This window comes from Triticum urartu, chromosome 4A (assembly GCF_056163025.1).
Source record: "Triticum urartu cultivar PI428250 chromosome 4A, HENAU_Tu73, whole genome shotgun sequence".
NCBI lineage: Eukaryota > Viridiplantae > Streptophyta > Magnoliopsida > Poales > Poaceae > Triticum > Triticum urartu.
Window position 1 is genome coordinate 446,073,609 of NC_141876.1, and position 21,762 is coordinate 446,095,370.

The 21,762-nt window shown below is 45.9% G+C and overlaps 1 protein-coding gene across 1 annotated transcript; it reads left to right on the plus strand.

The window, feature by feature from the left end:
* Window positions 1-1,858: 1,858 nt before the first annotated feature.
* On the plus strand, window positions 1,859-2,275 carry LOC147976123 (uncharacterized). Its single transcript, XM_087520738.1, has one exon. The coding sequence runs from the start codon at window positions 1,859-1,861 to the stop codon at window positions 2,273-2,275; it is 417 nt and encodes a 138-aa protein (XP_087376864.1).
* Window positions 2,276-21,762: the final 19,487 nt, after the last annotated feature.

Below are 21,762 nucleotides of genomic sequence, written 5' to 3' on the forward strand. Positions count from 1 at the left end.
TGTTGTACCTTGAACCAAAACATGGGTTGCTTGCGAGTACATTCAAAGTACTCATTGGCTTGCCACTGGTTATTTAATTGGCCAGGCATGGAAGAACAGGAGTTCGAAGAAGAGTTCTTTGAAGACGAACATGCGAACTAGGACGTTTCCCAGTCAGAATGCCTGTAGGGTTAAGGCAGATGGCATGGGTTCTACTTATCGACAAAGATTTCTGCTGCTTAAGTTTATTTGGTATTCAGCCCTTGTGGCTTTATCTATGTAAGACTTGACCCAAATGGTCATAATTTGTGTAAGACGATATGTATGGATGTAAGACTTGTTATTCAGCCTCTGTGTGTTCAGTGAGCATTGATCTCTGGGATCACTGTACACGTGCATTCGGTGATCACGACTTATGAGTCGGGGTCCCCACAGAGCTGGTATCAGAGCCATCCTGACTATAGGAAACCTTAGTTAGAATGGACGTTAGTTAGAGTCAGACTATCTCCAAAATTACCTATATACCTATGCATTCTAGTAATATCCCAAACATGGGTCGTATCTCCTCTATTGACCCTTCCCTTTCCACTTTTGTAGATGGCCGTCGTACCCGAGGACCTCCTGACCACTGGATTTCCCGTGCTCCTTGAGGACAGCCTCAAGAAGTGCCAGTTCACTCGAGCCCCCACCTCCTCCTATCATGAGCACTGGATCGATAGCACCACGAAGGAGTATCACGTGGAGGTAGTCGTGAGGGCGAACGACTCTCCGACAAGTTGGTTCTTTGAAGGACCACAGATGGCGACCCTGCTCCTCACCGTTGAGATTGCTGCACTCAAGGCGCTGACTCGCCTTCGAGATCTTCTGCCAGGGATGGCAAGTGAGCCAGCCACTCGTTACCTACCTTATTGTAAGGAGGGTGATGACGAGAGTAGCGCACCAGCTCCACCCATGGACGAGGGGCTTCCCCTCCGTTTCCAGACCTACTTCAGCTTGTGTGCTGATAGTCTGGCACAACACTTGGCCTCGGAGTCGATGGAGCTTCGGAAGGAACTCCATGAGACCAAGGAACTCCTCCGCCTAGCTCAGACAAAGGCGGACAGGATCAAGAAGGATGGTGCACCCCCTGGACAGCCCGTTGTTGCCTATCGAGGCGGGCGACCCCCACAGGCTACGCATGCCAAGGGATCATCTCGGCCACACCGTATGACGGCAAAGGAATATCGCAACCTCTTCATGGTGCCACCGGCGAAGCAGCACCGTGTTCAGCTCCTCCACTCCCCCATTCCCTCAAGTGACGAAGATACTGAGACAGATGAAGATGAGGAGGAAGACCCAGAGGAGCCGGACTACGCGGTCGAGCATTCCACCACTTAGACACCGTCCGGAACTAGGATGGGCCAGTCCGCAACCCTTAAGGTAGGATAGGTCGTGTACCCCTTGTGCGAAGTCGAGTCCATGTAATGGTTCAAATGAAACCATGTTGTGTTATGTTTGCTTTCAACTTGTTTTGATGGAAGACGTGCTTTCCTTCGGGAACTTGTAAACGACTACATCACCCATTTGGTCTTAATGCATGAGTTTGGCCCTTCTGGCCCTTGCTTAACTTAAAATTGTGTCACGCCCACCCCTCACTAGGCATTCCATCTATACTGCTTTCCCTCATCTTTCCCAATCATGAGACCTTGACCGCTCCAACAGGATGCCTGTTGTAACACGTACTGGTGCCTCTACTCAGCAGCAAGAAGCCGGAGCAGGAGCTAGTCGGGACCAAACCCAAGGGCAGGATCCACCACTGCCACCACCTCCAAACATGGACATGGCTCAGCTTCTCCAAGCCTTCTGAGAGGAACGCCAAGCCAACACTGCAGCCCTCCAGATGATTGCCCAAGCTGTCAACCGCCAGCCGGCGGGGAACGGCAATGGACGTTCCACGTTGGCAGAGTTCAAGAAGCATGCACCACCCACCTTCATTGAGACTGCTGAACCCCTGGATGCAGATGACTGGGTCCGCAGCATTGAGGATCTGTTGGAACTAGTCGGCTGCACTGAAGACCGTGAGAGGGTGGCATATGCTGCCCACTGTCTCGGGGAAACTGCCAGAGCTTGGTGGGATGGATTCAAGGTCATGCATGCTGGGCAAAACATCACTTGGAATGACTTCAAGACAGAATTCCGCAAGGCCCATATTCCTTCCGGAATCATGGCCATCAAGAAGCGTGAGTTCCGAGCCCTGAAGCAAGGAAGTAGCACTGTCAAGGAGTACATGCAGAAATTCAGTGTTCTGTCTAGGTAAGCTCCTGAGGATGTCAGCACTGATGCTGCCAAAAGAGAGCGCTTCATGGAAGGCCTTAACTAGACTCTGCAGTACTCGCTTGTTGTGTGTAACTGCCCAACCTTTCCTGATCTGGTTAACAAGGCACTCATGCTTGAGGACAAGCGACGTGCTTTGGATGATACCCGTAAGCGCAAGATGATCAGCAAGGGTAGCTCCAGCAACCAGAAACCTCGCCCGTGGCAGCCAGCCCTGGTCAAGCCAACCTATCAGCAGCCAAGAGCCCCTGCACCCCGCACCAACTATCAGCCTCAACAGTATGCCAACCCTAGGCCAGCCTTCAACAACCCCAATAACAATGCCAGCAAGGGCAGCAACCCCAATCAAGTCACTTGCTTCAGATGTGGTCAGGTAGGACACTACTCCAAGTATTGCCCCAACAAGAAGCCCGACGCCCCGCGCCCCAATGTGCAGAACCCAGGGCAAGGCCGTGGAATGCCACCAAGGAACCAAGCTCCTCGCAACCCGCCCAACAATGGCAAGGGTCGTGTGAATCATGTCACTGCAGAAGAAGCCCAGGAAGACCCGGATGTCGTGCTGGGTACGTTCGTTGTCAACTCAGCACCTGCAACTGTCTTGTTTGATTCTGGAGCCATGCATTCATTTGTCACCCATGAGTTTGCATTAAAGAGTGGCATGACCCCTACACCCCTGAATAACCCTATGGCGGTACAAACCCCCGGAGCAGAGATGAGAGCCAAGATAGGATGTAAAGGAGTTGGGATTGTCATTAATGGGGTAGACTTCCTAGCAGACCTTATCGTCTTAAGATCACAAGGCTTGGATGTGATCTTAGGAATGAATTGGCTCATCAAGCACCAAGGCTTGTTAGATTGCGCCAACCGGATCGTCACTGTAACCAATGACCAAGGAGTCGAAGTTAAATTTGCCTCCAACCGCTCCTCTGCTCAAGCCAACCAAGTCAACTGTCTGACTGAAGTCGGATTGGAGCAAGTGCCGGTGGTATGCGAATACCCAGATGTCTTTCCTGATGAGCTACCAGGAATGCCTCCAGACCGAGACATTGAGTTCATCATCGAGCTCATACCCGGAGCTGGACCCATCTATAAGAAGCCGTATAGAATGGGATCGGAAGAGTTAGCAGAGTTGAAGAAGCAACTGGAAGAGCAGTTGAGGAAGGGATTTATCCGCCCTAGTGCCTCCCCTTGGGGATCACCTGTTCTATTTGTGGCAAAGAAGGACGGTACCATCCGCTTATGCATTGACTACCGCTCCCTCAATGAAGTCACAATCAAGAACAAGTATCCACTTCCCAAGATTGAAGATCTGTTTGATCAACTCAATGGGGCCAAGGTGTTCTCCAAGATTGACCTCAGATCTGGGTACTACCAGCTGAAAATCAGACCCCAAGATATTCCAAAGACGGCATTTGTAACCAGATATGGCCTATATGAGTGCACGGTCATGCCCTTTGGATTGACCAATGCCCCAGCTTACTTCATGTATCTCATGAATAAGGTCTTCATGGAATATTTGGACAAGTTTGTCGTTGTCTTCATCGATGACATTCTTGTCTTCTCGAAGAAGGAAGAAGAGCACGAGCAACACTTGAGGATGGTCCTAGACAAGCTTCGAGAGCACCAACTGTATGCCAAGTTCAACAAGTGCGAATTTTGGTTGCGTGAAGTTGGATTCTTGGGTCATGTTTTGACCGAAGAAGGATTGTCGGTCGATCCCGCTAAGATTGAAGTCGTAACTGAATGGCAATCCCCAAGCAATGTTAAGGAAGTCAGAAGCTTCCTTGGACTTGCAGGATATTACCGCAAGTTCGTTGAAGGATTCTCAAGCATTGCCCGACCCATGACTCAGCTCTTGAAGAAGGACAAGAAGTTTGAATGGATGCCAAAGTGCGAAGAGAGCTTCCAGGAGCTGAAGAAGAGACTGACCACCGCCCCAGTGCTGGCCACACTAGATATACACAAGGAGTTCGTGATATATTGTGATGCGTCAAGAACCGGACTGAGAGGTGTTCTGATGCAAGAGGGCAGAGTCGTAGCTTACCTTTCAAGGAAACTACGGCCTCATGAAGAGAACTATGCTACTCATGACCTCGAGTTGGCAGCTGTAGTTCATGCCCTGAAAACATGGCGACATTACCTCCTAGGGAAGCGGTGTGAGATATACACGGATCACAAAAGTCTGAAGTATATTTTCACTCAGAAGGAATTGAACATGAGGCAAAGAAGATGGCTAGAGTTGATCAAGGATTATGACCTTAGTGTTCAATACCACCCTAGAAAGGCTAATGTGGTAGCAGATGCATTAAGCAGGAAGGCTTGTTCCCTGAATTCTATGCTTAAGGACAGGCTACCCGCCTTGTATGTAGAACTTGAAAGCTTCGGGTTGGAACTGGTTGCACCAGGATTCTTAGCCAACCTTGAAGTCAAGCCTACCCTGATGGATGATATTAAGGAAGCTCAGAAGGGACACGAAAGTATTGAAGGCATCAAGAGGAAGATCAAGGCAGGCAAGGCCCCAGGATTCTCAGAGGATGAGCAAGGAATTGTGTGGTTTGGGAATCACATTTGCGTACCCAATAAGATTGAGCTCAAGAAATCGATCTTGCAAGAAGCTCATGACACCCCGTATTCCATCCATCCTGGAGGGACCAAGATGTATCAAGACCTGGAGGAAAGATTTTGGTGGCACGGGATGAAAAGGGAGATTGCCACCTATGTTGCAAAGTGTGATGTATGCCAAAGGGTCAAAGCTGAATATCAGCGACCTGCTGGATTGCTCCAACCACTCAAGGTACCCGAGTGGAAATGGGATAAAGTTGGAATGGATTTCATCACTGGACTACCTAGGTCAAACAAGGGACATGACTCCATCTGGGTCATAGTCGATCATTTGACTAAAGTAGCCCATTTCATTCCTGTGAAGACTACCTATGATGGCAACCAGCTAGCGACTCTATACATCAACAGAATCGTAAGTCTTCATGGTATTCCCAAGGAGATTGTGTCAGATCGAGGAACCCAGTTTTAGGGATGGCAGTTTTGCCCATGGGTATGGGTACCCGCGGGTACCGTACCCGAAAACAATGGGTATGGGAAAGACTTGAAGAGATTTTCTACCCACGGGTAATGGGCACCCATACCCACAAAATATATGGGTAGGGCATGGATAAGATATTGTGCCCATGGGTAACCCAATGGATACCCAATAAAAATTAATAAATGAAAATAACTCCTATAACATGTGGGGTTAACATCCAACTCATATGGTCCAACCCTGAATCTCGTATTCCTTAAACAAGTCATAGCTCATAGGCTTATAATCACCTGCTCGCCACTCCTCATACATCCTATGTGACTCCTCAAAAAGATGAAATATCGACTCTTCGCTACCAGACTCTTGTCGAACACTCGATTCAGCGATCCCCAATTCCCACCACCGCCTTCCACTACGTCGGCCTTCCACCAACCGCTGCTCATACTCCCCTGATGCCTCCAAGCGGCCACCCATTGGAGGAGGCCACATACATGCTATACTACTCTATCATGATCACTTGAATTTTGAAGTCATTTCTCTACCTCTTAAGAATTTGAATGCTATATATTGTACCCAATGGATACCCATTGGGTATAGGATAACCGATGGGTATGGGCATGGGTGTCAGTTTATACCCATGGGTATTGAAATGGGTGGGTATAAAAAGTTTCTATGGGTATGGGTTTGGGTAGAAGGAGGTTGTACCCGCCCATACCCTACCCATTGCCATCCCTACCCAGTTTACCTCAAGGTTCTAGAAGAAGTTCTAAGAGGCCATGGGGACCAAGTTGTCCTTCAGCACCGCCTTCCACCCACGGACTAGAGGTTAAACAGAACGAGTGAATCAGATACTCGAAGACATGCTCCGAGCCTGTGTCTTAGCATATGGAGCTAAGTGGGAAGATTGCCTCCCTTTTGCCGAGTTCTCCTACAACAACAGTTATGAGTCAAGCCTTCAGATGGCACCATTTGAGGTGTTATACGGACGGAAGTGCCGCACACCCCTCAATTGGTCAGAAACCGGAGAAGGACTAGTATTTGGGCCCGATATCCTCCGTGAAGCAGAAGAGCAAGTTCAACTAGTCAGAGAGCAACTGAAGACCGCCAAGTCGAGGCAGAAGAGCTATGCTGACACTCGTCGCCGACAAGTAGACTTCCAAGTCGGAGACCATGTATACCTGCGAGTAACTCCTCTTAAGGGAACCAAGCATTTCCACGTTAAAGGAAATCTCGCACCAAAGTTTATCGGCCCCTTCGAGATCACCGCACGATGCAGAGAAGTGGCTTACCAGTTGGAACTGCCACCTGAACTATCCGATGTGCACAACGTATTCCACGTGTCACAACTCCGGAAATGTCTCCATGTTCCAGACACACCTGATCTTTACAAGGACGTCGATCACCAAGCCATTGACCTTCGGCCCGATTTGACCTACCGCGAGAGACCCATCTGTATTTTGGACGAGGCTGAAAGACGCACTCGAAGCCGCACCATCAAGTACTTCAAGGTCCAGTGGAGCAACCACACTGAAGCAGAAGCAACCTGGGAACATGACGACTACCTTAGATCTGAGTTTCCGTATCTCTTTAAAGCCTAGTTTAGGAATCTCGGGGACGAGATTCTTGTAAGGGGGTAGGTCTGTCACACCCTGCATTTTGTAACATGTCATTTTCATTATTAAAACATGAAAAAAATTGGACTAACAAAAACTTTTGCATTATTTGGCTTTTATATTGGAGTTGGTTTTCTCTGAGAGATTTTTTTTCAAGTGCTCTTTAAAGTCAACTAATCCACCTTCTGTACTTCATCTCCTTGCCCCAAACTTCTGCCCAATGATCATGCCATGTGTATAGTACAGTATAGTATTTTCCTACAAAAATAATTTGGCCAAATAGTATTTTCAAAATTTAGTTTTCCAAAAACCCCTGAGTTGAGGTTTGCACTACAAGTACTTGATTTGGGGTATGAAAAATATTTCAAAGAGTATATTTGAAACCTATTAGATATAGGATTCCCATAAACCACAAAAATATAATTCTAACAGTTATTTTCCTATTTTATTTAAAAGCTTTTTATTAAGGCCAGAAATGTTCTTTAATAGGGAAAAATTATTTTAATAAAAATATTTTACAAAAATCAGGGAAACTCAGTGGACATATATTTTCCATACATAGGAGTTTCAACACATGGTCATGTTCAGAATATTGGACAAAACCTCCCAAAACTATTTCTGCCCATTTCAAGGATTTGAAATATTTCTACAGGAAATATTTTCATAAAAATCCAAGGAAAACCCAGCAAGTCAAAAATGCATATTGTGGTCACCTTGCAAATCCTCAACTCAATTAAGGTCAGTTTGGTTCACCAAAATGCACCAAAACCCTCTCTGACCAGAATCAAATTTGAACAACTTTGTACTACCAACTTTCTCTCCTTGACCCCAACTTTTGTGATCATGTTCATATGACCAAATGAGGCCACTACACCAAGTGGTGCATCAAGGAGAAATGATTTGATCAACTAGATCTGCACAAGTTCATTTCTGCTAATTTCTAGGGTTTACAAAAGTTGCATTGGCAACTTTGCCCAAATAAGCTCAAAATTGGTGGAAGACCCTAATTATATGTGTCATTCCACCATGCGGAGTCCCATGGCAAACAGAAACCATCTACTTGCCCAAACCAGCATCAAACACCTTCTGCCACTTTACAAAAATCCCATTTTTGGCCTCTTCCACTAATCTCTGTAGGCTCAACTTTCTACCACGACCCCTCCTAGTCCCCCTCTAGCACCTGTGAGCTTTGCTGCCCGAGGAAGCAATGATGAAGGGGGGGAGAACCCCATTTTTCTTCTCTGGACAGTGGATTCCTCTCTCTCTCTCAGCCTCCCTCTCTCCTCTCAGCCTTTCAGAGCATCCAAGGCACTCCCCAGCTTTTGCCCATGCCCCCTTCAGCTGCCAGACGCAAGTGGACGCACGCGGACGCGGGAAAGCCGCGGAGGCCGGCCAAAGTCGCGCTCTGGAGCGCCTGGCAGGGCACCCGACCGTTGACACCGCGCCTCCCGGCCACCTCGAGCCTCCCCCGCGCGCCAGTTGATGCCCCTCGACATCCGCTGCACGCCAGCAGGCCGCCCACTTGCTCCCGCGCCTTCCTCTCTCTCTCTCTCTCTCTCTCTCTCTCTCCTACAGCTCGCGCCAGAACGCCGCCCCGTTCGGCCAATACTCGCGCCGCTCCTATGGCCCGCCTGTAGCTCGCCCCGCTCCTCCTCTCTCTCCCTGGCACCCTAGACCACTCTAACGAACACCCTCGAGCCCTCCATTCCCTCTCTAACGGACACCCGAGCCGATACCACGGACACCCGTAGGCCGCGCCTACGGTGGACCTCGGCCAGCCTATAAAAGGCGACACCGAGCCTCTTTATCACTCCCTGTCGCTCCCCCACACTCCTAATCCACCTCCCGCACCACCCATTTGTCCCCAGAGCCGCTCGAGCTCGAGATCGAGCTCGAGCTCCGCCGCCTCGGCTCGCTGGAGTTCGCAAGGTACAGGCCTCCCCCGCTCCTCCTCTGCCCTGATCTGGAGCCACCGCGCCCTACTGATCATTTCCCCCCTTGTCTCCCTCTCTATAGCTGCCGGAAACGGCCGGAGTCACTGCCTCCCGAAGCTCCTCCGCCGCAGCTCCTCATCGTCGGCGAACCAGGCACCCCCGCCGGCCAATCCCACCACCCACCGATGTGCGGCAGCCCCCTGAAGCCATCCCCACACTCGCCGGAGCTCACCGTGGCCTGCATCATCGCCGGTGAGCACCACGACCCCCCTATCCACGGGTTAGTGATGACAGGCGGGCCCCGCCTGTCATCCTCTCCCTTGTTCCCGCGCCCCTCTCTCTTTGTCCTGCGGGCCCCGACCATCAGGTTTGAAATGGGCGGGCGCACGCGCTGTGCGCTGGCTCGGCTGGGTCGGCCCGCTGGCTGGGCCTGCTGCCCTGCAGCTGTTCTGGCCCGGCAGGCACAGTGCCCTTTTTCTTTTTCTTTTCTGTGGCTTTTCCAAAAATTCCACAGAATTAATTATTTATCCAAATGCAATAATTCCAACTCCTAAATTATTGTAATAATCCCACCTATTTATGGTGCAACTTTCATTCAAATCCAACAACCTTTTCTTCACTGTAAATATTCAAATGTGATTTTAAGCATTTAAATAAACCTTTGAAAACCCATTTCTCCTATTCTGCTACTCCAAATCCAAAACTAGGAATTTTCCCCTTCTTAGTTTTTAACCTAGTATTTAATAAAAATGAGTTGACATTTTTCTGAGCACTTTGGTTTTTCTGTTTTATTATTGCCTTATTTTCTCATTATTATTTTGCGACAATAGATTGCGTTGCTGACGAAGGAGTTGGACCAGAAGACTTTGAAGACCCAGAAGACTTTGTTGAGCCAGGCAAGCAGCCCTTTGACCATGCCTATGAAACCCTTTTTATGCATCTCATATAGCACTTTATTATTGTTGCCTCGGAATCATGATGAGATGGTAGCTACTTTGGTGGGTTGCCTCCATTTCCTCCTTGTTTATACTTGCATTGTGCATGACCCTACCTTCTTATGAGGGTTATGCCGGTGGGAGTAGATAGGATGCTAAAGTAGTTGCTACGCAAAAAGGGACGGGAATGTGCATGGTGATGGAGACAAGGTATTTTCAAAAGACTTTTCAAAATCCCGTCGGGTGCCACTTATGCCCGAGGGAGATAATGAGATGGGTAACCACTTGATGACGAAGTGGTATACCGAGGCAAGTGTGTGTGTTGTTTTCAAAAGCGGATTAGATTTAAGATTTGTCGACTGTCCCAACCTTACATGCGCAACCACTCTACCCTTGTATGAGAAAGGGCATTATTGATTACCTAGGCCGATACTAGCTTGGAGCCCGCATTACTAGTGACGGGAGAGTTGTTGGCGCTCTCTCTCGGTTCGGGGCCGTGCCAGGTAGGGCGGCCAAGAACATTTTTATGGGGCACCGGACACACCGTTGGTACCCCGTGCCAGTGGTATGTGATGAATATGGGAGCGAGGCTCCACCATTTTTAAAGTTGTGAAATGTTGGGCATGGGGGTTACTACCAATCGAGTGGACTCCATGTTAGTGTCGTCTAGGGAAAGATAGTGATCGGGTGCTTACCCCGGGTACTTGAGGTACCGCGGGTCGTGGATGACACGGAAGCTCCCCGGATCTTGTGGGTAAAGTGTGTAACCTCTGCAGAGTGTAAAACTATTCAAATAGCCGTGTCCACGGTCAAGGACAGTTGGGCGGTGCTGCTTAAACTACGTCCACATGTTTGCAAACCAGTGTGTGTGTTTGGATAAGTGGGAAGAGCTACTTGGGTCAAGTCAAGGGACTTGACATGACTGAGTTGGGTTGATGCCCACTCTATTTATGTTGATATCTGTAACCTGCCCTCATGGTTACTTGAATTCTCCTTTTGCATGTCTTGCAAGTTGTTGAACATGTCATTACACTCAAAACTAGCTTTCCGCAAAGATTTACCTATATCATGCATTGTTGTACCTTGAACCAAAACATGGGTTGCTTGCGAGTACATTCAAAGTACTCATTGGCTTGCCACTGGTTATTTAATTGGCCAGGCATGGAAGAACAGGAGTTCGAAGAAGAGTTCTTTGAAGATGAACATGCAAACTAGGATGTTTCCCAGTCAGAATGCCTGTAGGGTTAAGGCAGATGGCATGGGTTCTACTTATCGACGAAGATTTCCGCTACTTAAGTGTATTTGGTATTCAGCCCTTGTGGCTTTATCTATGTAAGACTTGACCAAAATGGTCATAATTTGTGTAAGACGATATGTATGGATGTAAGACTCTTGTTATTCAGCCTCTGTGTGTTCAGTGAGCATTGATCTCTGGGATCACTGTACACGTGCATTCGGTGATCACGACTTATGAGTCGGGGTCCCCACAGAGGAACCGCAAGATGCGGGAAGAGATGACCATGACCAAGGTCAGGGATGTCACTGAGCTCTACGCTCTAGCTAACAAGTGTGCATAGGCTGAGGAAGGAAGGATACTTCCTGGAGAGGGGGTTGGCGCAGGATCAGAATCGGAAGATGGTGATGCCTTGACTGCCCCGAAGAAGAAAAACCGCAAGCGCAACAGGAAGTGCAAGGGGAAAGCTGTTCTTGCTGTGGAGGGATCCAGCAACAGCGGTCCCGCCCAGAAGACTAAGGCTGAGAGCTCCAGCAAGGAGGTTGTTGGGTGTGCCTCATGCCAAGCCTTGGCGGCCGCTGGCCAGACCGGAGGCTCCAGCAAGCAATACTACAAGATCCACCGCACCAAGAGCAATGACCTTCAAGACTGCCGGCAAGTAGAGCAGCTTTCCGAGAAGCAGAAGGCTAAATATGAGAAGAGGGATAAGGAGAAAGCCAATGGTGAAGATGGGTCCGAAAAGAAACATGGTGGCCGAAGAGGCCGTCGCGACAAGAATAAGCAGCAGAAAGAGAAGCCCGCAAGAGGTCGAGACAAGAAAGAAGATGATGATGATGACGAAGAAGAAGATGACAACGAGTCTAGTGAGTCAGAGTTCCAAAAGGCCATGGAAGCGATGTGCATTGATGGAGGTGCATCCTTGCACTCTTTCTCACCACGAACTGAAGCAGTGGGTGTGTGAGGTCAATGCTATAGAGCCAGTAATGGGTGCCCAGAAGCCATTGAGATGGTTCAACACGCCCATCATCTTTGACGCCGAGGACCACCCTAATTGCACAACTGCAGTCAGGTGTTTGCCATTGTTGGTTTCACCGACGATACGCAACCTCAAAGTGACAAAGATGCTGGTTGATGGTGGGGCCGGTCTCAACTTGTTCTCCCCCGATGTAATCAAGAGGCTGAAGATATCTGATGAGGATCTGAAAAAGACCGGCACGTTCCAGGGAATCAATCCAGGAAGAAGCCAGCCGCAGGACAAAATCACCTTGGCGGAGACATTTGGCAGTGAGCTCAATTCCAGGATAGAGAAGATCGTCTTTGACATCGTCAAGATTCCATTACCTTACAATGGAATCCTTGGACGCATAGCACTTGCAAACTTTATGGTTGCATCCCACTATGCCTGCAACACATTGAAGATGCCTAGGCCGATAAGTGTCATCACCATTAACTCTGATAAGAAAGATGCATTGATTTGTCCTAATCAACTCTACCGGGAAGCGGTTGCAGCATCTGCCGCCAAGGCACTTGCTCCTGCTAACCAAACTCCCGGGGGAAGAGGAAGAAGACCGGCAAGACCACTGACTCCAGCAAGCGCGCCTTTGTAAGTGCATCTAGTGCCCCTTAGTGATTTTGGTGTATTAAAGACTTATAGGTTAAGGGACTGATGCATTTGTGAGTGTACACATGTCTACAAGTCTATGAGGAGTTTGATATTTACAAAGAAAGTCGACCACTAAAAATGAATGTCTTCAACTGAAGACTTTGGATTTCAGAAGACTTTCTAAAGACTTTGAAAGGGAAGAAATTGGTGTGACCGTGAAGACTTGATATTCATGCAAGGAATATGAAGCTAGAAGACTTTTGTTTCCATAGTTTCATTTTCTCTTTCTTGAGTCATAGGAAACACTGTACTATTAAAGGGGGTCGAGGAAAAACTAAGGAAAAGTTTCCAAGTGATGCTCATCTCAAAATCCTATACCTACCAATCCCTTCGAGTGAAGCCATTGGAAATCTCATACAGTTCAGTCAGTTTCTTCAATGACAGAGACGAAGATCTTCTGGTCTCTGAGGAATTTGTTCTGACTGAGGAGTTAGGAATTCGCCAGTGTGGATTTCCTACAAGTGAGGAACATGATAGGCCTGAGGAATTTGATAGCCAAATTTCCGACCATTGCTGTGCTATGCGCCGACTGTCCCAAAATATCTACCCACCTAACGGTCATATCATTGAAGGGCATTTATGTCTTATCATGCCGGGCTGCTCCCTAGGCTATAAATAGCCTCCCCCTACAACCACTAGCTGGTTGACTGCTCCACGAGAAACTGACACTTGTCATTGTGAGCATCCCATCCTTCGAGGACTTTGAGCGAAAACCATCAAGTAAGGAAAAACCCAAAACCCCAAACCAAACACCTACAAACCCAAAGTGATTGAGCATCACTGAAGAGATTGTTCCTGTGTGGAACCGACGCTTGTTACCTTTGAGGACTGTGCATCCTCCAAACGGTTAGGCGTCATGGTCTAGAGCATCCAAGAGGAAATTCTGGATCACCGAGTGACCGAGTCTGTGAAGGTTTGGAAGTCACCTGAAGACTTACCACGAGTGATTGGACGAGGTCTGTGTGACCTTAATTCAAGGATAATACGGTGAGGACTGTGTGTCCGGGACTGTGTGTCCTCAGGTTTAAATACCTAGCCGCTCCAACCAGACGTATGACTGTCACAACAGTTGGAACTGGCCTACCAAATCACTGTCTTCACCGAGCTAACAGGTTCTATTTCCTCAACCCTTTCATTTCCTCATTACTGTGTTGTGTACTCGATCGCTACTATTTGAAGACTTTGACTAAAGACTTTCTCAATTTCCTCAGTTCAGTTTCTTCAATCAGTTGTCTTCAGCCTGCTTATCCTGTGTTTACGCTTTGTGTACTCTGTGCTTGTTTTCATATCATCATGATGACTGTGCTTTTGTTCTATTAGGTCTGCACCTGAGTACTTATTCCGCTACTAGTAGTTCTTCGCTTAGGAATTTCCTCACCCTGAAATTCCTCAGTGAAGAATTCATAAAAATCGCCTATCCACCCCCCTCTAGTTGACTTAACGTACTTTCAATTGGTATCAGAGCAAGGTACTCCCTTGTTCTGTGTGATTTTGGTTTAACCGCCTGGAGTATTAGTTATGTCGACCACAGGAATGAAGACAGTGACATGCCCCATCTTTGATGGTCATGATTATCCCAAGTGGAAGGCCATGATGAAGAAGCGGCTCATGACGATGACCAGCGAACTGTGGACCGTCACTGAGATTGGTCTTACCGACCTCTGCAAGATGGCGGAGGCTGATGACATTCACAAGTACACTCTACTTAACCTCACGACGAAGGACATCATCTGCTCGGGCTTGTCTCAAAATCAGTTCAGGAACATTATGCATCTTATCCATGCGAAGCTCATTTGGGACCGACTCTCTGAGGTCTATGAAGGTCATCGAGCTCATCATGATCCCTAGTTTGAGGATTTCATGGAATCACGCAAGGCTATGACTTTCAATCCGGAATCATCATCCTCTTCACCATGCCTTATGGCAAAGGGTGCCAAGGTAACTGAATGCTACCTATCTGAGTCCAGTGATGATGAATCTGGTGATGAATTTGGACCTAGCTATACTAAACATGCTTCCCTTGCCACTAAACAACAAAGAGCTTTGGAAAAAGTTCAAAACATGCTAGATGAGAGCGATGATATGTTGGGTGAAGAAATGGATTGTTCTAAAGCTTTGGCCGAAAGTCTTCAGAGACTTTAGTCCAAGTTTGATAACCGTCAGAGTCATCATAACACTCTCTTATCTGATCATGAGAAGATTTCTTATGAATTTCTTCAAAGAAAGCAAGATCTTGAGCAACTAAGGGTGAGTTATGAAGATCTTCAGAAGGAGCGTGATTCATTACTTGCTCAAAAAATCAGCGCTGCTCAGGAAGAATTCATGCCACCATGTTTGAAATGCATTGAACATGAATCTGCTAATTCTTCACCTGAAAGTTCAAATGCTTCTCTTGCTGCAAATTCTTCAACTGTCTCTGCTATCTCTAATTCCTCATTTGAGGATGCTGCTAGTATCACTGACCATGCATGGCTGAAGGAATTGTATATGATAGGCAAGTACAAAAGCCTCAAAGGGCATCATGCACTTTGTGATGTGCTTAAAAAGCAGATCCTCAAAAAGAACCCTAGGAAAGAGGGTATTGCCTTTGAGAGGAAATTCAATGCTGATGGGACCTACTGGAAACCTAAGCAGTATCCCAAAACCTCATGGGTTGCTGCAAAGGGACCTTCAGTGGATCCATCTTCTCTGTCTAGCTTTACATGTGAATCTTCATATTCTTATGATGAGTCATTTGACTCCAACTATAAACTGTTCAAAATCAGAATGGTGAAGTATTTGCTAGATACGTTGGCACTAACTGCAGAAACAGTGCCCCTATGAAGAAAATCCGGGTTCCCAAAAAGTTCCTTGAAAGTCTTCAGGTGAATGTCATCATGACACTACCTGTGAGGAATAGGAACCCCAGATCTAATTCTTCATATGGATCCAAGTCCTCTTACGGACCAAATTCCTCACATGGATCAAATTCCTCAAAAGGATCAAAGTCCTCATATGAACATCATCATGCTAACACTTCTGTTTCACAGGGAAAGTCTAAGGGCTATGAATATGTGCATTATTCTTCAAATCATTATGTTCATAAATCCTCAAAGAATTTCTCTGCTTATTCATATGCTTACTCTAACCCCTCTCATGTGAAACGAAGTCGATTGGCTTCAATGCCACTGTTCTCTAATGGAGCTCGTAGAATGATGAACTCTTTGCCACCCCTCCAGATGTGGGTGGTGAAGAAAAAGAACTAATCTATTATGTAGGGCCAGGTCTCCAGACGAACTTAAACGTCTGAAGAATTTGCTGGAGACCTGAATATGCTTGAAAGGACGCAAGCTAATCATGATGAAATGAATTTTCATTTCTCACGTCCTAATATTGCTTTATCTGTTCTCTTACCTGATGAAATTGATCTGATGAAATTAATGTCATATTCTTCACTGATGAATTATATGAGTTCGTAAGTTACACTAATTCATATGCAGGATGATCAACCTAAAGCCACTGAGTGGGTCCTCAATAGTGGATGTACAAATCACATGACTAGTGATAGGAGCTTATTGATGGACACTGCTTTATCTCCATCACATCTGAAGCATATCACCTACGCCGACAAAGGCAAAAGCAAGGTATTGGGTCTAGGTAAAGTTGCAATCTCAAAGGACCGACACATGGACAAAGTCATGCTTGTCGAGTCCTTAGGGTTCAACCTCATGTCTGTCTCAATGCTTTGTGATCTTGATATGGTTGTTGTCTTTGGAAAGTATCGTTGTGTTATGATCATGGAAGCTGACAATTCCAAAGTCTTCGAAGGCTTTAGGAGAGGAGATTTGTATATTGTTGATTTCTCTACAGGACCACAACCTGGTACATGTCTACTTGCAAAAGCTTCAGAAGGCTAGCTATGGCATCAACGACTTGGTCATGCTGGCATGAGGAACTTGCACACGCTCGCGAAGAAGAAGCATGTCATTGGCAATGAGGGTGTCAAATTCCTCAAGGACCATCTGTGCGAAGCTTGTGAAGCTGGAAAGATGACCAAGGCCAAGCATGCCTCAAATACCATCATGACTACCACTCATCCATTTGAATTGCTTCACATGGATCTCTTTGGCCCTACTCATTATGCCACATTTACTAATGTTGCATCTGTATATGGCTTTGTCATAGTTGATGACTATTCTCATTACACATGGGTGCATATCTTCACTTACAAAACTGAAGTGCAGGAAGTCTTCAAACGATTTTCCTCGAGGGCTTCAACCAACTTTGGTGTGAAGATCAAGCACATCAGAAGTGACAATGGAACTGAGCTCAAGAATACTGGTCTTGATGATTATCTTGATGAACTTGGTATTACTCATGAATTATCTGCTCCTTATACTCCTCAGCAGAATGGCGTCGTGGAGCGCAAGAACAAGACTCTTGTTGAGATGGCTCACACTATGCTTGATGAGTACAAGACGCCTCCTTGCTTTTGGCCTGAGGCAATTGATACTGCGTGCCACATCATCAAAAGGGTATATCTTCACAAATTCTTCAGAAATACCTCATATGAACTCCTCATTGACAAGAAACCCAATGTGAGTTATTTCAAAGTCTTCAGTGCTAAATGTTGGATTAGAGATCCTCATCACAATTCTAAATTTGCACCGAAAGCACACGAAGGTTTTATGCTTGGTTATGGAAAGGACTCGCACACCTACAGAGTTTTCAACACCTATCACCACAAGGTTGTTGGAACTGTAGATGTGCGGTTCGATGAAACTAATGGCTCGCAAAGAGAGCACCTACCTCCTGTGCTAGATGAAATACCACCTAAAGAATCCATCAAGTTCAAGGCTACTGAGGATGTCATTCCTACCGAAGAATCTGCCGAAGAAGTCACTCCAGAACATGAAGAACATCATGTTGGTGCCCCTGAAGAAAATGGCTCTGAAGAAAATGCTGAGCAAATTCCTCATCGTCAACCAGCTCATCCTCGCGTTGCTAATGAAGTGCAGATTGAGAAAATCATCAACGACATCAAAGCACCAGGTCCTCTCACACGCTCAAAAGCTTCACATTTGTCTAACTTTTGTGGGCACTTTGCTTTCGTATCTATCACACAACCCACTAAGGTACATGAAGCATTTCTGGAGCCCGAGTGGATTCAAGCTATGCAAGAAGAATTACATCAGTTCGACCTCAACAATGTCCGAGAACTTTTCAAGCGACCAGACCCTCGCAAGCACAATATCATTGGCACAAAGTGGATCTACCATAACAAGCAAGATGAAAATGGCCTTGTGGTGAGGAATAAGGCACAGCTTGTAGCTCAAGGCTACACACAGGTTGAAGGAATTAATTTTGATGAAACTTTTGCACCTTTTGCTAGACTTGAGCTATTTGCATATTAATTGCTTATGCTAACTATCAGAATATCATATTATATCAAATGGATGTGAAAAATGCATTCCTCAATGGTAAGCTTGAGGAAGAAGTATATGTTGCTCAACCCCCAGGTTTTGAGGATCCAAAGCATCCTGACAAAGTCTTCAGACTCAACAAGGCCCTCTATGGCCTCAAGCGGGCCCCTCGGGCATGGTATGATACTTTGAAGGAATTCCTCATGAAGAAAGGCTTCAAACCTGGTTCACTTGACCCAACTCTTTTCACCAAAACTTATGATGATGAACTATTCGTGTGCCAAATATACGTTGATGATATCATTTTTGGCTGGAGTGACCAACGTTACAGTGATGAATTTGCCTATATGATGAGTGAAGAATATCAAATGTCTATGATGGGAGAATTGAAATTCTTCTTGGGTCTTCAGATTCTTCAACAACGAAATGGCATCTTCATATCTCAGGAGAAATACCTCAAGGATGTATTGAGAAAATTCGGCATGCAAGATTGCAAAGGAGTCAAAATCCCTATGCCCACAAATGGCCATCTATACATTGATGAAAATGGTATTGGCTTCGATCAAAAGGTATACCACTCCATGATTTGCTCTTTATTGTATTTATGTGCATCTAGGCCAGATATTATGCTTAGTGTTTTCATGTGTGCCCGTTTTCAAGCTACACCGAAGGAATCACACCATAAGGCTGTGAAGCATATTCTTCGATATCTAGCTCACACTCCAACACTTGGATTATGGTATCCCAAGGGTTCGACTTTTGATCTCATTGGATATTCAGATTCTGACTATGCTGGTGATTGTGTGGACCGCAAGTCAACATCAGGCACATGCCATTCCCTTGGACGATCTTTGGTATGTTGGTCCTCGAAAAAACAAAACTGCGTATCATTGTCAATTGCTGAAGCTGAGTACATTGCTGCTGGTTCGTGCTGTGCTCAATTGCTATGGATGAAGCAAACACTCAAGGACTACGGCATCAATGCGAAGAATGTGCCTCTCTACTGTTATAATGAGAGTGCCATCAAGATTGCTCATAACCCAGTTCAGCACTCCAAGACAAAGCACATTCAGATTCGTCATCATTTTCTTCGTGATCATGTGTTGAAGGGCGACATCTTCATCGAGCACGTGAAGACTAAAGAACAGCTAGCCGATATCTTCACAAAGCCCTTGGATGAGAAGAGATTTAGCAAGTTGCGGTGTGAGCTAAATATCTTAGAATCTTCGAATGTTCTTTGAAAAGGACACACATCCTAACACTTATGCAAAATTGATGACTTAGATGTGCAACACACGAAGTAACGTTTTTCTTCATTCAATGAAGACTAACCCTCTAAGTGTGAAGAAATTAATGAAGAATTTGATTCTCAAAGCCCTACAACAATTATACGCAGTATCTGAAATCATCATTCTTATACGGTGGGTTACGCCACCAACAAAAGTTGAAAAATCTACAATTTGAGTATTTCTTCAGTTTCAAAATTCCTTAGTTGTTCAACTTCTTCAACTTTGTTATGTCTTCACTCTTTCCGTCGTTTTTCTTCATTGACTATATATATATATATATGAGTTTATGTCCTCTATAACATTCACTTATTGCTATTTCTTCAAGTTGCCTTTTTTCTGCTAAGTGAATGTGATCGTTCCCTTCCCCCTCTATGCTATACTCAACCTAGTCCGTTCACAAATTCTTCATGTGCGTTCTATTTGAAACCCATTCAAAATCTTCACTATGTCCTTGTCAGCTGAAGAATTTGTGAACGAAACATTAAAATTTTCTTATCTAAATTTTCGGCTTTTGCCGCCTAAACCATTCCACATCCCACGGTAAGAATTATCTATTCACCCACGATCTCACACGATCGTCACCGCTCTGTACGTGGGTGACACATGTCGCTAGGATGAGAAGGGTCAGGGGCACGTTCGTCCATTTTCCTCGGGCGAGCAGTTTTTCACCTCGACAATATATACCCCTCACCCTCCTCAGACTGTTTTTACTCCGCTCAACCTCACTCCCTCGCTTAAGCTCTCAAAACCTAGCGCCGCCGCTATTTCCATCATCGCCGGTGAGGAAGAGCTTCACTGCCTCGACCTCGTCACCATCGTACTCGCGCCGGCTGCGGATTTCTTCACTCCACCACCGCCAAGTTAGGTGTATCCCCCCACCAAGTTAGGGCGTGGAAGACCTGGACTGACGAACTTCCAATCTACATTCCCAGTTTGTCGTGTTCTTCGTCAAGGGTAATTAAAAGTTACTTTTACTGCCCTTGTTGATTCTTATGATTTCTACAAAATCTTCAAAAGGTGTTTATTCTTCAATCTTCACACTCTAAACACCTCACACAAACATCTGTTCTTGATCTGTTTCTCTAAGCAACATTTTTCTTCAAGATTCCCCAATTGTGTGGATTTTCAATCTATACAACTCTGGAACCTAAGTCAAAGAACGCTTAGTGAAATTCCTCAAGACACATCTGGTCAAATTCCTCAAACTTGTTCTTTTCGCAAAAACTTCTGAGAACGCATATGACCTCTCCCAATTCTTCACACCTATACTCTGTTCACAGGTACTCATGTCCGCTGCTGAATCACTAGGTTCTCATCAACTTAACTCATTTGTAGCGTTCCTCGAAGAAAAGTTGCACACCTCGTCAGAGGACTCAATTGTTAAAAATCCCCATCTGAAGAAAATGGCAGATGGCAAGAAACCTCCGAAGGGAGGCAAGAGACTGGAAGTCAACACTGCTTTTGAAATCCCTGAAGATATCTATGATGGATATCACGCACTGATAACCCACAAGTATAGGGGATCAATTGTAGCCTCTTTCGATAAGTAAGAGTGTCGAACCCAACAAGGAGCTAAAGGTAGAACAAATATTCCCTCTAGTTCTATCAACCACTGATACAACTCTACGCACGCTTAACGTTCGCTTTACCTAGAACAAGTATGAAACTAGAAGTACTTTGCAGGTGTAATGGGATAGGTTTGCAAGAATATAAAGAGCACGTAAATAAAAACTAGGGGCTGTTTTAGGTAAAGAAGCAATAAAGTTAGTATAGCGAGTATGGAAAAGTGGTGGTAGGAGTTGTGAAATTGTCCCTAAGCAATTGACTTCTTTAGTAGATCGATAGCAAGTTTTATGTGGGAGAGGCCACTGCTAGCATGTCATCCCTGACTTGGAGTTCTATGCACTTATGATTGGAACTATTAGAAAGCATCCGCAACTACTAACATTCATTAAGGTAAAACCCAACCATAGCATTAAGATATATTGGTCCCCCTTCAATCCCGTATGCATCAATTTCTATGCTAGGTTGAAGCTTCTGCCACTCTTGCCCTCCAATACATAGTCCTATCAACATACAACTAACCCTATGGTGTGATCCACACGTGCGCTCATATGATGGGCACCAAAGGACAACAATATAACCATAAGCAATTTAAACCAATCATAGCAATTCACCAATTACTGATAGGACAATGAAAATCTACTCAGACATCATAGGATGGCAACACATCATTGGATAATAATATGAAGCATAAAGCACCATGTTCAAGTAGAGGGTACAGCGGGTTGCGAGAGAGTCGACTGCTGTAGATAGATGGGGGAAGGTGATGAAGATGTTGGTGAAGATGATGGAGGTGTTGG

What these genes read in the sequence shown, in the direction of transcription:
- LOC147976123 (XM_087520738.1), top strand. Translation starts at nt 1,859, where the DNA reads ATGATTGCCCAAGCTGTCAACCGCCAGCCGGCGGGGAACGGCAATGGA.